This window comes from Theropithecus gelada, chromosome 1 (assembly GCF_003255815.1).
Source record: "Theropithecus gelada isolate Dixy chromosome 1, Tgel_1.0, whole genome shotgun sequence".
Taxonomy (NCBI): Eukaryota; Metazoa; Chordata; class Mammalia; order Primates; family Cercopithecidae; genus Theropithecus; species Theropithecus gelada.
Window position 1 is genome coordinate 89,110,754 of NC_037668.1, and position 17,800 is coordinate 89,128,553.

The following is a 17,800-nucleotide window of genomic DNA, read 5'->3' on the forward strand; positions in this document are numbered from 1 at the left end:
AGAGGCAACCAGGAAAGGGTGGTAATTTGAATAAATGAACGCAGGGGTCTTCCCAATTCCCAAGTCCTTGCACCAAACTCAGCTTAGCCTTTAAAATATATTGCTGGCTTTTTTTGGTGGCAGGATTAAATTGCATGTGTTTACATTCACCCTGTACAGAAATTCATGTTAGTTCATCCTTAAAATAAGGAATTTCAAAGATTGGAACTGAAACAAGTATCGGCCTGTAAGTCAAGTAAAGAAGGTAGGGATGAGCAGGAGCTGGAGATCAACCCAGATTTTCCTATTCATCTATGAATTTCCTTGTTATTGTTCTATGTGTTTTAAGTCAACCTTAATGTACATTGTGGTTAGATTTCCTTTGCTGTGATCTGTGGGATAAATGTAATGTTGATGGTCTCCCTATAAGAAAGAGATGTTGTGGTCTGTTTTGCCAAGACCTCATTAGAGCATTTTATTTATTTATTTATTTATTTTTAACTTCTCAGGTCTCTTAATCTAAGAGACAGCATCTTAGGTGCTTACCAAAGCCAACTGAATACCTGGGTGTGGGTGGTTTTGAGAGGTGACATTTCTTGAGCACTTTGATGGTAAAATTTTGCCATTTTATTTCAAAAAGCAGTTTACAATTATTGTCTATCCTAAAACTTAGAACTGTTTCATCTCAAATACCATAGATTATGTGTTTGATATAAAAGTTAACTGAAAATTTTAAAAATCTCAGTAGAAATTTCTTATGCAAAAATCCAGTGTAACCAAAAAAAAGACAAGTAATTTGCAGGTCCATTTTTACTTCTCCAAAACATGGCAACTTTTTGCATGTGTTTATGTGTATGACATTTAGTAAATGTACTGGTGGATATGCAGTGCCACAGGTAAACTTGCTTTCCCTCAGTAGTGCATGAAATCTAGCTTTTATTAATAACGCAAACTTTGCTTATGGATTGTTCTATATTCAGATTGGTCTATTTTCTTTTATTGCATTTTCTCAAGGTATCTTTCCTGTGTCAAAGAACAATTATTTCAAAAATCCCTTCAACCAACAATTTGTTGACCCAGATTTTAAAGCAGGGAAAGACTCAGCTGACCTTGGAGTGATCTCTCAACTAGAATCTACCTGTGTGAGAGTCAGAGAATCAGAAAATTGTACAGGCGGACACGGAAACTACATATCGTAGATTATGTGTTCCTTGTCGTTTATAAGTTCTATGTTTCTGAATATATCATAAAATTAAATGAGTAATTGGTGATCGACATGATACCAGGTGTCTTAAAGGGAATTAATTGCATCCAGCAAAAATGAAGCAGAAACAAAGTTCAAAGATTAATCAGTGTTTGAACCATGGATTGATTACCTTTTCTCAAAAAAATCAATGCACACGAAAAACATTTGGTGTGTGTAAATAATCTGAATTTTTATTTGTGCTCAAAAGAATTTGTTTTCCTGTTTTGTGGGTTGGGGCTTGCTTTTTCTATTCTGACTTTTTAAAAATTCACCCTGTGGTGCCTCCAGAAAATAACATCTTTAAATCTTGTTTGAGTTAAATGAATAGATAACTAATTCCAATCAGATGTTTCTTTAGAGAATAACGTTTAAAAAACTATTATGGAATGCAGCTCTCCTAGTGACTCTCAGATATGCTGTTTTTATCCCAATTGTTAAGGTCTTAGAGGTCACCCAAGGTAACTATTTATTTTAAATTGTTTTTTGTTTCAGATTTCCTGTTGAATTTTTTTTACCCATTTCAAAAATCAGCCAGTTGTTGTACCATAGCTTTGCACAACCTTGAAATTCAAACTACAAATCTATCTGCATAGCTAAATGACTGTGCCCTCCCACATAAACCCTAAGGAGAGCAGAGAAGGAGATGAGGCACCACATGTGTTAATCATAATGAAACTAATATTTAAAGCTCTGTTGTCAAATGTCTTGTATTTATGACACTTTGTTTTCTTTTGTTTTTGTCTCCCCAGGACATTTGGGCTTCCAGGACAGTTTTGTCACATCAGGTGTTTTTAGTGTGACTGAGCTAGTAAGAGTGTCACAGAGTAAGTAGAATTTTGCTTTCATGTGGTACAGATTTGCCTTGGTTGGTGCTTGCTTTCTGCCTGGGACCCCTAGAGACCAAAAAAAAAGCCTTCAGAGTCTCCTTTTCATTTACCCATTGGAGGAATTTTGACACACAGTTTGTTTGACAACCAAGAATTTAAATCAGGAAAAATTAAACATTATTTTGATGTGAGGCGTAAAAGAAAGACGAAAATCCTGAGGGTCACATATATTCCAAGGCTTCCCTGATGTCTAAGAAATTCTGCATTTTAAAAGAATTTGTTTTTGACCTTTAAAAAATGCTAATGCCCTTGGTATGAGTGACACAGTCTGGGATGATCATTACCAGCTTGTCAATAATCACTAACAGTGAATGAAGAGTGCCTGTCACCATCTTTCTCCATTGATCAAAGGCCCATTCAATTGATTGTAGTTTTGTTATGACATAATCTAGCACGCGCACACACACACACACACACACACACACACACAGTTGCCTTCCCTTAAGAATCTCTCTTTTTTCTTATTTAAAAGCGTAACTGGTTTTGATGTTCAATGATTATGATGTTCCAGGTCCCAGTAAGAAGGAAAAATAAATACCAAATATTGAAATTTTATTTTGTTTTACCCCTCCACCTACTTCAAAATACCACTTGTAGGTAAAATTTACATGTTTAAAATTGGTTTTGAGCAGCATCAGCCCTTTGTGGAATGAGCTGGAGTAAGAAGAAATATTTTCATTTTAGGTTCATACCCCCCATTCTTTGTGTTACAGGCTTGCAAGATTGACTGAGTAAGCCAGTCCATCTCAGGACACGACGTCAGGTCAAACAAGCCATACTGGTCCCAAAAAGCCTGGATTCTCTCTGTTCTTATTTCAGTCACTTATAGGCTAGGAGAGTCTTGAGAGCACAGAATGTGATATACAATGTGGGAATAGGGGAGAATCTAATGACTACTAGTCATTTACTGTCTGCCAGGCACTGTCCTAGGCCTTCGTGTAAGATGCATAAATTAATCCTTGCAATAAGCTTTTCAGACAAGAAATTATCCCCATTTTTAAAGATGAGTTAAATCGAGGGTCTATTTAAGTTATTTATCCAAAGTCAAACAGTGAGGCCAGGCACGGTGGCTCACGCCTGTAATCCCAGCACTTTGGGAGGCTGAGGCGGGCGGATCACTTGAGGTCAGGAGTTTGAGACAAGCCTGGCCAACATGGTGAAACCCTGTCTCAGCTAAAACTGCAAAAAATTAGCTGGGCAAGGTGGTGCACGCCTAGAGTCCCAGCTACTCAGGAGACTGAGGCAGGACAGTTGCTCGAACCCAGGGGGTGGATGTTGCAATGAGCCGAGATCGCACCACTGCACTCCAGCCTGGGCAACACAGTGAGACTCCATCTCAAAAAACAAACAAGCAAAAAATTCAAATAGTGGATACATCGTTAAGCTGAGTCTCTATAAGGCCAGAATCCGTACTTTTTAGACTGGCCCAAAGGAACTTGAAGAGATCTATGGCATGAGACTAGACAGGGAAACAGTGGGAAGGTAACTGTCGGTGTTAGAATTGTGGGAGTCAAGGACTCCCAGGTTGATGCTGAGGTATTCCAGTGTAGAAGAGTTGGAACCCTAAGGAATGAGACATTAGGAGCAGCGGGTCGTGACTTGGAATGGGGAGGTTGCTGCCATGGTACTGAAGTGTACTTAAAGTACCAACCAGTTAAGTAGACACTATGTTGCCTTGTTAAGCTGGAGAGGATATGCTGCCCTAGTTATAGCACAGCCATAGACAAATAACAGTGCATCTATGTGTGTGTGTGTGTGTGTATATACATATGTGTGTGTGTGTGTGTATATATATATAACTCTTAGGACTTTTGAGCACAATAAATATCACATTTTCTTGTAATTTTAATAATAACAGTAATATGGGGAGTATGTGTATATATATATGTGAGTGTGTGTGTGTGTGTATATATATATGTATATCAGACCATACCTGTCATAGTAGCATTATAGGGAAATACATTCATTGAGCCCTCAATGGGATCTAAAACATAGCCTTAAAGAGTGAAAAGAAAATCCTTTTAAGCGTAAGATTGGAGCACTAGCCATTTTATTCTGCCCTGAGTGCTGCAATTCTTACATTTAGTCCTCATTACCATCAGTGTTCCAGGCCTGGGGGTTGTATGAGAAGGCCCACACAGTACAGAATCACCCCCAGCCTCTCCTCTTCCTTCCACTCCCTGTCTTTCCTTTTAAGGTCTTATATCCCAAAGCTTATCAGTTCCAAGTTTGATTAGAACTCTGGTCAGTCTAAGATTGCTTGGCTGCCAAATGAATTCTAAACCTGCCTTCAAGAGTGCCAGAGAGTATGGCTGGACAGGGATTGAGTTTGCAGAGGGACCTGGACTTGTTTCCTGTGCCCGCTTAGGGGGTTGCTCAGCCAGTACCTGGCATCGTGAACATCCTTTGGCTCTCAAATGCTTTTTGATTCTGCACACTGCTGTGTAATCGCTCTGGGACTCACTCACACATGGCCTCATGCTGACGGAAACTGTTTGGCAAGAGTGGGTCTGGGCTGTGTCAGCTCGATCATGGCTTCAGGCCAAACTAGTCGACTGTAGTCAGGAGACCCCTTTTTCTTAGAGATAATCTATGTTTGTCAGGGTATATTTCACAAGATTGCCTTGACGGCTGGGGTAAGGATCCCCAGCTCAGGTTTCCTCACCTACACACCCTCCTGAAAGGCTTAACACTCAAGCCACATGCGGGAGATGAAATCCCTCAGCATTGCCTTGCAAGGCTGCCCTCCTCCTTGTTCCGCCATGTGGGAAGAGAGAAGCACCCATTTCAGAACTGTGGTGGATGCTTTTTGCAGATGAGTGGACCTGGGGTGCATTCTGTATCCTTGAATAGAAATAAGCTAACTGGCGCATAAAGTGATTAAACACATGATATTGGCCCTGTTAGGAGTGTGATGTCATATAATACAAAAATTTAGAGTAGCTAGCATTTATCAAGCATATACCACGTACCAGGCATTGTGCTGGGTACTTTGTAAACATTATCTCATTCAATCCTCCCATGGTGGTGTTACCATCCCTTTTTATAGATGGAGTCTGCGATGCTCCAAGAGGTTAAGCTACTTGCTCTTTTCCCTTTATTGTACTCAGCTAGCTGACTGCCGACCTTTTCATCAAAAGCTCTCCTATAATTGCATTATAGAACTAAATGGCATCCAAGGATTCTGTGCTTTTATTGAATAATCAGTTCTTGTTGATTTGATACACTTTCAGCTTATTAATTTGTGCATTTAAAAAAAGGTTAAAACTATTTTCATGTAAACCAAAGCAAGTAAGATACTTCATTTTTTTTCCTGGATTTGTTTTCAGGTGTGAGTTTGTTTTTAATTAACAGACTTTATTCTTTTTTAGGGCAGTTTTTTAGGTTTACAGTTTTAGGTTAACAGAAAGTACAGAAGTCCCATATACCCCTCCTCCCAAACAGTTTCCCCTATTGTTAATATCGTTTGTTAGTGTGGTACATTTGTTACAATTCATGAGCCAATATTGACGCGTAATTATTAATTAAAATCCACAGTTTACATTAGGGTTCATTCTTGTACATTCTGTGGGTTTTGACAAATGCATAGTGACAGGTAACTACTATTATGGTATCATACAGAATAGTTTTACTGCCCTAAATATCTCCTGTTCTCCACCTATTCATTACCTCCCACTCCCCACCACTGATCTTTTTACTCTCTCCATAGTTATGCCTTTTACTTAGATGTTTTTAATGGTCTCAATGTCCTAGAATCTCTGACTCTTTTGCAGATTTCTTAACCTGTTATCGGTATCCCAGCCCCATCCAGTCCCCTGCAATTATACCCTAATTATGACTACTTATATGGACTGGAAATTTCACAGTCATCATTAATGATGGCTTGGCTTGAGATTTTTCTGCCTTTCTGGATCTTTAGTATTTGATTTTTTGATTTGCTAATACAAATATTTACTTTCACTAGGTTTCCAGTTATTGTTTTTCATTTTCTTCCTTTTAAATGTAAGACAGGAGGGAGGTGCTCTTTCAGTATTTCCTCATGCAGATTCACTGAAATAACTGTGTGCTAAGTGTGTTGTTTTTAATAGTGTTACTACCGAGGTGGCAATGGTGGAGAAACTCAAGAGAAAGCTGCTGGCTTAGCCTGACAAACTCAGAGGTGAGGGATTAGGCAACAAGGATGCTTGCCATTGAATTATACTGATCAGATATATGGAGCTGTTGGAATCAGGGACTCCTGCTGGCCAACTGAAGCTGCAGTCTTCCATGAACTCCCCTCTCCTCCTTGCCTCCCGCCCACCACCTTTTAATATTTTTTTTTTCATTAACATCCATGAAAGTCCATGTTAACAATGTGGTTCAGAATCACTAAAGTTGTTTTAGCATAATACTATGAAAGGCAAGAATGGAAAGTTCTGCTTCCATGGCAAAGAAAGTACTATAGTATGAAAGTCTATATTTGTTCTCTTGCTACTTTCCCCCCCATGTGGTAGGACCATCTGAAAGTAGCTCAATTATTTATTGCCTTGTTCCAGGGGAGGAGGAAAATACAGACCACTAGACGCTGTGCCAGAGAGAGAGAGAGGGAAGTATTCTCTGCTTTGGGGAAGGGGGTTTTACAAGTGTTAACAATGTGGTTCAGAATCACTAAAGTTGTTTTAGCATAATACTATGAGGAAAGAGACAAGAACCATCTGTTGAAATGGCTCTTACATGATGCTGCATTTTCAAACAAAGCCTTCTCAAGGCATTTTTAGCTTGGTCTCTTTCCCTTGAAGTTGCTACAAAGAGAGCCCACTCTGCTAGCTGCTAAATAATGCTGCTTAGATAGCTCTCTCTGTCAGCACCCACTCTTTTGTTTATTTTACACCAGTGTTTCCCTCAAAGTATGAGCTCTAAGGCTGTCAAATATCACTCCTGGTATGAACCCAGAAAGTTCTCCTGAAAAATCCACTACTTCTGCCCATTTCCTTCCAAATTGCTGACTCTATTTTACTTGAACTTGGTGGAGTGACTTCGAAACCCTAACTACTTCACTGGGAAAGAGGAAAACCGCAAATACACACAGGCCATTGTGACTCTGGCCTGGTGGGCTCTAATTTTCTAGCGGCGGTTTGTACACCCAAGCCGGCTGCAAGGGTTAAGTAAACTTCGTGGCTAAGGATGACTTCATGGCCCTGGAATTTTGAAAAGCCAGGATTCTCAGTACACTGTGGCCAGCCTTAGAGTCTTTGGGTGTGAAAACCACTCTCAGTTACCCAGACTGATTTTTGGTTCCTGTTGCAGTGCTGCAGAATCTATTAAAATCCAGCAGCTGAATTGTCCTGGCTCTGCCACAAAGCTCAGCTGCTGGGTCGACTACAGGATTCCTGAGTTGTTTGTCAATGGAGAGTAGGAGTGAATGGAACCAGACGTATGCCTCAGCCTGGCATGAGGTGGCACCCTAGTGGCTGTTTTCTGCCTTAGAAATGTGAACTCTCTGTATTTTCACACAGGAATTGCCATTCACATCCAAATTGCAGTTCCTTTCTAAAGTTCTTTTTGAAGTCTCTAGGTCCTTGTTGCATCTTCAGGTACCCATATTCAGATGCTTAGATGTTCAGGCCAGTAATTTAGTAAGAACTATTGGCAGTACTCTAACCTGACATGGTGGAACTTCTAAGACAGAGTGAACTGCACTACAAGGCACAATAAGAAAATGAAACTCTCTGGTAGGAACAAGCCCAAACTTGAAAATACAAAATGTTCTTGCTCAGAAGGACTAATGAGGAAATGGGTGTAGGATAAGAAATTCCAGACACCGAGTCATTTGGGGTGCCATTTAAACATTTGCAGTACTTTAGATCTTAATTAAAGTGGGATAGATTTAAAACTTTCTTTCTAAATGAATGGCCTGTTGGTTTTCCTGTGTTAAGTAACACGATAGCTGTGATCATTGCATGGAAATTAATTTTAAAAATAGCTTATATTCTTAAGCAAGATCTTCTTTCAAAAGAAACCATTTGGGCTCGAGCATTAAAGGAAGAAACAAAGAGAATATAATAAAAAATAGATTGCAGCCCTAGCATGAACAGTCGCTGTGACCTTGCCTTTTGTTTGCCATTACACAATTCAATGGCAGTCTACTCAAACTATGTGCTCGATCAATATCCTATTAAAGCAGCACAAAAAGTCTCCATAAACTTGGTGGTTAGCTATGTTTATAAATGGAACTCGGCATAATTAGATGGTCAATAGCAGGCTCTACTAGTAATTTCAAAATGAACATCACACATTTTATATCTGTAGAAGTCAATGGCACCTCTTCTAGAGTGAGGGTAGAGTGTGGAGCAGACAAAAGAGTGGGTGGCCCTTTAAAAAAATCATAATGTCTATTTCCAAATGTAGTTTTTAAAGAAAATCTAAGTTTTGGAAGAGAAAATTCTGATAGGCCCCTATATATTTTTATTTTCCCTATCTGAACCACCTTGTTCGGAGTATATTATGACTTTGCAAATGTTACTTTTTCTAGTTTTAATCAACCCCTCATAGAGAGGTAAAATAATAAATATTGCCATACTCTTAGGAAGAAAAATAACAGTCTGGCTGGCTTAATTTAGCCAGCTTCCTCTACTATAATTCAATAAATTTTCAAAATAAATATTGAAATTGAATTAGTTTAGGAGGATGTTTTGTTGTGTGATTTTTTTCCTTTTAATTTTCTTGACATATTTGGGGTGAATATTTGGGTAGTAAAGCTGGCAGCAAGTGCAATGTACTGACAGTCATAGAAATTTTCATCAAACTACCCTTTCTTCGGAATCCTAGCTCACAGTATGGGTGGCCAAGCTTGATTTTTCGTATCCCACCCTGCTCACCTAATGAAGCCATGTAAGGTGAGAGTGTCCCCACCCTTAGGCTGACTCTGTCCTCAGCTGACTCGGCCCTACAAATTAAAAGGTGTATATACCTTGTGTTCGATATGTGCTCTGGCAGTAGTGATGGACCACTGAGCTGTTGAAATTAGAACTATGGCAGGAATAAACTTATGACATTAGTGTATCCTTCAGTCAATGCTCTGCATGAAGGTCTAGTCCTTTCTCTTACATGCATGTACTCCTACAGTCTTCCTGGTTAGAGCTGGCAGTGAGAGTTCTCATGGCAGAATTTGGGGCCCTTTTGATCTCTGTTCTCAGCTGAAGCTTCTGCTAAATTTACCAGACTATGAATTCTCTTCTTATAAAGATTTGAACTGGGGAGGAGCACAACATACACCTTGATGTACATACTAATGTGTTGTCATGGTCTCTATTCGTATGTTCACCTATTTCTAGGTCATTCATCAGTTATGCTTCCTATGTGTCAAGTATAAAACCTATATTCAAGATGGCAGCATGGTATTGTAAAACAGTACAGGATATAGAGTTGGGGAATCGAGCTTTTCAACTTACCAACTTTGGGCAATATTTAACCCCTCTTGGCTGTGTTTTCTTCTAGGTTACAATCATTTATTCATTTAGCAAATGTTCATGAAGTCCTAACTGTGTGCCGAGCCTAAGTCCAAGTACTGGAAATAGGAATACGTCTCAGGAGTGTAATGAGGGTTAAGTGACAGATAGCCTAGCGTCCGCCACAGAGTAGATGCTCAGCAGTGATAACCACCACAGTTACTGAACAGAGCCTCAGCCCCGATTTTTGTTCACTGTGTGCTCAGAGCCAATCTTGGAGCTGACCACTATCAGTAAATGTATTGAAAATGCATGTGTGTGCGCGTGTATAAATTAAGAAGGGCCAATTTTAGAATTCATGTTCTAACAACCAATTTATGAGAAGCACCACTCTGGTGACCCTTACGGAGTGAGTAATTCCGATAGAGTAAGAGCATGCCAGTATTAGACCTCATTCCTCTGTTTTAGGAAACGAGAAAACTCTTATTCCTCAGATGTTCAGCCAGAGCCTGTGTTTCTGCATTATTCTAGAAATTGTTCTCCTAGGATATCTCATGGATAGCAGAATCTTTTCAAATTCTCAATCTAACACTGACACATTAGCAACTTTTTAAGTGGCAGACCACACCTGGGTTATCTGTACCAGCATTCTGAAAAGTCGTACTTAGTTTTACAGTATTTTTAAATTTTGCTTTCACTCATATTATGAGTCAAAATTCCCTATGAATGGCAGAAGCATGCTACAGGTCATTACTGACAATGTGGTTTGTTTGGGTTTTCTTGAGACAAAGTCTCACTCTGTTGTCCAGGCTGAAGTGTGGTGACACAATCATGGCTCCCTACAACCTCCGCCTCCCAGGCCCCGGGGATCCTCCCACCTCAGCCTTCCCAGTAGCTGGGACCACAGGCACGCGTTGCCACACCCAACTATTTTTGTATTTTTTGCAGAGATAGGGTTTTACCATGTTGCCCAGGCTTGTCTCAAACTCCCGGGCTCAAGAGATCCGCCTGCCTTGGCCTCCCAAAGTGCCTGGATTACAGGCATGAGCCAGTGTGCCCAGCTAATAATGTGCTTTTTAATAAACCTTTATTTATGCACTCATAAGCCTCAACTTTTTCATGGTGGATATTCATATCCAGTAGTAAGACGGAAAAACTAAAAGGGGTTTTTGTGACTTCCAGAAGCTTAGGAGAAATCCTGTATTACCCTGCAGTAGGGCCACAAATATTATTGAGATTTGGCTGGAGTACATTATCATAGCTAACTCTTGCCGATTAGAAGGGCTGTTGGTATTGACCATCTTAGCGTGGCTAGAATGGGGCTGGTAGAGTCCACATTCAGCAAAACCTCACGTAGGTCGAATGCTGGAACTGAGCTAATCCAGTCTGTGGTTAATATGAGTACATGTTAATACCCAGGATTTTTCACTAGGTGGCGGAGAAAAAAAATGGAAGTTATTGGTGGAAATATTGAAAACTATTTACTTTTTAGACAGCTGGATTAGTCAATTGTTGGGATAGGACCCTGTTGGTACAGTTTGGTTTCCTAACAGCTAATGGTCAAGTAGCCCCAGTGCGCTATTGGTTGTGGGGCTTATGTTTAGCTTAGCCTTTCCCTGGTTTATAGATCACTGTGGGGAAAAGACCTCTTAGGCCATCAAATCCCGCCCCTGTCAGAGAAGACTTAATCCCATGACTGAGGCTGTATCAGATATTAAACGGGTACCACATTTGACCTCAACCAAAAGCTAAGATATGATGATACTCTAAAATGCAGAAAATCAATTTCGGTCCCCAAGGCAGAAGGCACTAATGCAGATCAGTCAGCATTGCTAACCCCTCTGTGCACTGCTCTGTTAGACCAGGTGGCAGGGCCCTTCATCCAGTGGAACTCTTGCTGATGCTTGTAAGGTTTAAGACCTGCGAAAGCAGAGAGGCGAGAAGGAGAATGATGAGATAGAAGTTTTGCCACATAAGTGTAGGCGATAATTATTCTTCCATTTAAACTTGTTGAATTTATCTCCCTCATAACTGATGACAAAGGAAAGACAGCAGCACTAGAAATGTGGATTTCACTCCTGTTTCTCTGAACAGATATCTAGGAAATGTCTACATTCAAGCCCTTCCTCTGTCACTTACTTAGTTGCGTGATTTGACCATGTTACTTAACCCACAGTGTAGTTTCTCGTTTCTAAATGAGAATAATATAAATACATATTCCATAGGGATAATGCAAAGATTAAATGAGTTGAGTCAGGTAAAATACCTAGCACATTGCCTGGCATGTAATAAATGCTCAATAAATATTAGCTCTTAGCTATTTTTCATTAACAAGCTCATGTAATTTTAGTTCAGCTCAGTAAACATTTGGTGCATATGTGTAATATATGAAGCACCCTGCACTGTGTACTGAGGAGAATACAAAAATAAGTAGGAGACAGACTTTTCCTCTGTAGAGTACATATCTAAGTTTCTTGAGATCTAAGACTGAGCTTATTTTATGGCAATAAAATGCCTGAATGCACTTAATTTACCAATTAAACTCACAGTAATTATCTGTCAAAGATAAATTATCTTCCTGATTTGGAATGGGGTGGGAAAATGTATCGGTGAATTTTTCCTATTTTAATGAAACAGAAAGATTTTTTTGAAAAATAAAAATTCCTCTATTCACCTCCCTTTTCTCCTTCTGCCACCACATATGTATTCCTTAACATGTGTCCACAAGACACGGATGTGTGAAAATAAGGCTCTGTCTGTGTTAGCGGATGCCTTTCATGGGGTTAAAAAATATTCTACTGGCTTTTGGCACCTAATACTACATTTCATAAAAAGCATTGGTTAAATCTTTTAATAGCAGGCGAGTTCATTTTCACGTAGAGGGAAATCCTTGTTTTAGTTCAATGCCTTTTTTTAATGTTCCTGTTTGGAAAACCATACTCTTAGCCTGCATTTGGTCAGACCTTTTAGAAAGGAAAAGTGGAAAACAGGAGATCAGCACAGGGTTTACAGACCAGAAATCTGCTTGGCAAAGGAGTTGCTGAAGACTGTGGCGTAGAAGCTGCAGAGAAAGTACCTTTATGATTGATTTCCATTCAAGTCAGACTGACTGCAGTGTGGTCATTTTTCTAACCCATAACTGCTCACACTGCAGCAGTCTGCTATCTGCAGGGCGTCTGAATTATAGCAGTCTATGTTCGTGTTACCTCTTACACAAATTACTTACACTGGTTTCTTTTTCCATGCAAATTCATCAGTTTTACAGCCTCTCGTAGCCACAGTCAGGAAACTCTGGCAGAGAGCACAAATTGATAAAATGAGTTAATTTTTACTATACTTATTTTTTTTTCTTTCTAAAAGCCCTTTCTCATAGGCAGTGTTCAGGAAGCATATTACGGTAAAAGGGAGATAACAAAGGAGTTGAATTTTCTTGCCATAAATTACTTTCCAAGTTAATTCCCTTTAACGATGATTCCAGATTTGCTTGAGTTTTCATAGCATTGTGCGTTTTACAACTGTGCCTTTGAGAGAAAGAAGAACAAGTATTTTCCCATGTTCAGTCCCTTTGTGCCAGTGACATGAACTTTCTTACAAGATCTTTGCCACTGGAATGCAAAACAACACTAAATTGTGCTGGGTCCATAGAACTGTGTGCTGCTATTGGACTTTTTCCCCCCAGTCTTAAAGTACAAGTTCCCAAAGTCTCACTGAGTGTTTTTTAGATCATGTAATCAGAAGAAAAATGTATCTCCATTTTTTCATAGTTATAAGTTGGAAATTGAGTTGTTGCCGTTCTTTCATATTCCTCAGTGGCCATACAGATTCGAAGAAGGGACAATAATGGTCAGTCTCTGAAATGTAAGCCCCACAAGGGCAGGGGTTTTTTGTATCTTGTCCACTGATGTTTCTCAAGTGTCTGAAATGATGCCTGGCTCACTAAAAGTGCCCCATAAATATTGTTGAATTCCACTGAATACAGCCTCTCCGAGGATATGTACTATTAACCGTAGGTTGGACAAACTAGTCATTTCGTTAATGCTCCCTGCTGGCTTCTGTTGAACAAGTTGGAAACTTAGCACACTGTACTCTCTCAGGCAGAGTAGCTCAAAAATTTGTATAGAAATTTTTTCCATCATCCTCTCTTTCCAACAATGCAAGCCTGAGCAGCTTGTCTCTGGTGGATGGCAGAAGTTCAATAACCACAACCTTATCCAACTACTAATGTGTACAGAAGAGCAGGTCATTAAGAGGGTTGGCTACTAAAATAACCCCTTTCTTCCAGTAGCCTACATTATTATAATGATTCCTTAATAGCAAACCATTTATTAAGAAATGACACAAAGACTACATTCTACTTATGACAGGAAAGAGGCGGGGGTAGAGGATGAATGAGTTGGAAATAATATCTGAAGAGACAATTTCCAAAAGTTAACCTTTTGAGAAAAACTCCTCGATAGAGCAAAATACTTCAGATTCATTCATTACAATACTACTTAAGAAAATTGGGGAGCCCCTCCACACGATGTATATGTATTTATAGAATTCTGAGTTTCATTTGGTATTGTTTAAAGTTTAGAGGGGGCAAATAGGGAGGGTAATTATTCACTCTCCTTAATTCAAAGCATATTTATTGATGATCAACTGTGTACACAAAACTGTGGTCAAAGGGAGCTCTAGGATCTGTAGGATTAAAGATCATGTGTATTACCTCTGAGTTCATGACCTGGGAGAGTTATTCAACCTCTTTGTGCCTCAGTTCCTTCCTGGTGGTATGGTGAGGATCGGGATTCCCCAGCGCTCAGGCTGCAGACTAGTACCAGTCAGTGGCCTGTTAGAAACGGGACTGCACAGCAGGAGGGGAGCGGCCGGTGAGTGAGCACTACTCCCTGAGCTCCGCCTCCTGTCAGATCAGTGGTAGTGTTAGATTCTCATAGGAATGCAAACCCTACTGTGAACTGCACATGCGAAGGATCTAGGCTGCAGGCTCCTTATGAGAGTCTAATGCCTGATGATCTGAGGGGGAACGGTTTCACTCCGAAATCACCCCCCTACTCTGATCCCTGGCAACATTGTTTTCTATGAAACCGGTCCCTGGTGCCAAAAAGTTGGGGACTTGTGGTGAGGAGTAAATGGGATGATGTGCTTAAAACCCTTAGCCCAACTTCTGGTTCATAAATGATGCCTAATAAATCGTGATGGTGATGGTGGCAGCAGTGGTTAGTGGTGGTGGTGGCAGTTCATTTTTGCCATAATTATTATTAGAATTACGGGGCCCAAAGAGTTTCAGCAACTTAATCAAGTAAACAGGTGGTTATTGGCAGGACTGGGAATCTAGACAATCTCTCCCCATCCTAGACTAGTGTTTTTTATGCCCCATGATATCTCTTTATAACCTTCAAAATGCATCTCAACCTAGATAGGGAGAAAATGTTACATATGAGACAAAGAATGATAAAGCCTAGAGTCAATTACAAATGGAGCAAAACTGGATTTCACAATAAATGGAACAGAGAGGCAGTGCTGTGCTTGGTCCAGTCCTGCCCTAACGTCTCCACATTTGATTGGCAGTGGCTGCATCATTTCTGTAGCACACCAGAAGGCAGTTAGTCTTTAACTTCAGAAACCCAATGTGATAACCTGGGTAGGCCAGAATTTATGTGACATTGGACAAATCATTTAACCCTCCACAACTTTTATTAGTTTCTTAATTTTTCAAAAGAAGGACTTAATGCCATTATTAGTTAAAAAGTATACTGCGTTACATATATCTTACTGATGTTTTATATTTATTAGAAGAATATGATCATTTATTTATGCCCTTTCAAGTGCACAGTTTGGAACAGGTCTTTTAGAGCTGTTTGCTCTCCTGGAGGAGTTGTCAAATATCCATTGTAAAAATTATATTTTCTTTCCCAACAGCAGAGTCTTGGCCTCCATTCCCTTCTGCTGGGACACTTGAATCAATCTTGTGATTTCCCCACCTCCAGAATCTTAGCCCCCTTCCAAGCATTCTGAATATGGTTTCTGTGTTAGTCTGTTCTCCTGCTGCTATGAAGAAGTACCCGAGACTGGGTAATTTGTAAACAAAAGAGGTTTAATTGACTCACAGTTCTACATGGCTGGGAAGGTCTCAGGAAACTTATAATCATGGCAGAAGGCACCTCTTCACAGGGCAGCAGGAGAGAATGGGTCCCGATTAAAGGGGGAAGCCCCTTATAGAACCATGAGATCTCGTGGGAACTCACTCACTGTCACGAGAACAGCATGGGGGAAATTGCCCCCATGATTCAATTATCTCCACCTGGTCCCACCCTTGACATGTGGAAATTACAATTCAAGGAGAGATTTGGGTGGGGACACAGAGCCAAACCATATCAGTTGCCTTATGAACGTTCCCAGGTCTGCAGTGATCGTATTACTTCCCTATTCAGAAACTGTCCTGGATCCCACAGATCACTCACTTTACTAATTTTTTTGTTTTTGTTTTTTGTTGGGTTTTTTTTGAGACGGAGTCTTGCTCTGTCTCCCAGGCTGGAGTGCAGTGGTGCGATCTTGGTTCACTGCAAGCCCCACCTCCCGGGTTCACACCATTCTCCTGCCTCAGCCTCCCAGGTAGCTGGGACTACAGGTGCCCACTACCATGCCCAGCTTATTTTTTGTATTTTTAGTAGAGACGGAGTTTCACCGTGTTAGCCAGGACGGTCTCAATCTCCTGACCTTGTGATCCACCTGCCTCGGCCTCCCAAAGTGCTGGGATTACAGGTGTGAGCCACCGCGCCCAGCCCACTTTACTTCTTATCTCCAAACTTATGCACATACTTTGTCCTTTGCCAAGAAAGCCTTTCCTGTCTCCTGTGCCTCTTTAAATCTGAACCATCCTTAAAGGCTCAGTTTAAGTGCCCACTCTTCCTGGAATCAAACCTTTTTCTGATCTCACAAGCCAATGGGATCTATGACTCCTTTGAACTTTCCTAGCACATTCATAACATTTTTCCTATGAAATTTAGCATGTTCGGCATTGCATTAGATATTAAGGTATTATTTTAGTATACCACTTAGGTTGTAAACCTTTTGGGGACAGAGACACTATGTACCTTTTTATTATTTCAAGTTTAAAGCAAATACTATATGTGGGAGTCAGTGTGGTGCAGTAAGAAAAGCCCAGGTTTTGAGGTCAGCGTCCTTACATTTTAACCCTGACTCTCTCTTTTTGTCTTTCTGTAATCGAGGACAAGTTATTTAATCTCACTCCAAGCCTTCGTTCTCCTCATCTAGAAAATGCATTTTTAAGTTTGAGAATGAAATTAAGTACAGTAAATAAAGTGCTTATCAAAACGTGGCATGATGGGTGCTCCAAAAGGCCTGCCTAAAGCCCACCTCTTGAGTTCTTCATGACCTGTCAAAAGCTCTTTCTGTTCTCCAGATTAGAGATACTGAGAATACCCAACCCATTGCAGGGATACTTTGACAGGGACTGCTCCCCTCAGGTGCGAAGCTTTCTCTTTGGCTGTGACAGTGTCACTGAGTCAGAATCCAACCCGATAAGCCAGCTGTCCATGTGATTCATACCTACAGGCAGTCGCAGGGGGATGTTCCTTAATAAGACTCTTGAAGAAGGCAGAGTTTGGGTCTGTGAATTACTAGGATTATTTAACTCAGGTTGTGAAACCCATTCTCATTTCAGAAACTTAGTGATGTTTTAAGACACGCATAACCAGTTTGCCAAGCTCTCAAGTTGCTCATCAGAAGTCAGATAGACACTTTTGGGAAGTGCCAGGCCACCTGGTGCCATTTGCCACATTACAATTACAGTATACTTAAGTGGTTCACAGGAAGTATATATATGGCCAAGCTAAGCCCATTTATGTGGACTTAATTATTTTTTAATATCTGGAAGGTGGGCACACCATGTTTACACAGGCTTTTTTTTTCTTCCCCTATTCTGGCTCTCTTGACGTTTAAAAAAGATAAGACAAAATACGTTTTTCTAGGATAGATAAAGTATTAAATATGGCCGGGCGCGGTGGCTCAAGCCTGTAATCCCAGCACTTTGGGAGGCCGAGACGGGTGGATCACGAGGTCAGGAGATCAAGACCATCCTGGCTAACACGGTGAAACCCCGTCTCTACTAAAAAATACAAAAAACTAGCCGGGCGAGGTGGCGGGCACCTGTAGTCCCAGCTACTCGGGAGGCTGAGACAGGAGAATGGCGTGAACCCGGGAGGCGGAGCTTGCAGTCAGCTGAGATCTGGCCACTGCAC

General features: G+C 40.5%; 1 protein-coding gene across 3 annotated transcripts in view; it reads left to right on the forward strand.

The window, feature by feature from the left end:
- Positions 1 to 17,800, forward strand: part of NFIA (nuclear factor I A) — a 407,486-nt gene that overhangs the window by 272,378 nt on the left and 117,308 nt on the right. For all 3 annotated transcript variants that reach the window (XM_025382541.1, XM_025382549.1, XM_025382530.1), the window contains one exon: positions 1,975 to 2,049. In XM_025382541.1, coding sequence (XP_025238326.1) covers positions 1,975 to 2,049 — 75 coding nt within the window. The remainder of the gene's footprint in view (positions 1 to 1,974; positions 2,050 to 17,800) is intronic.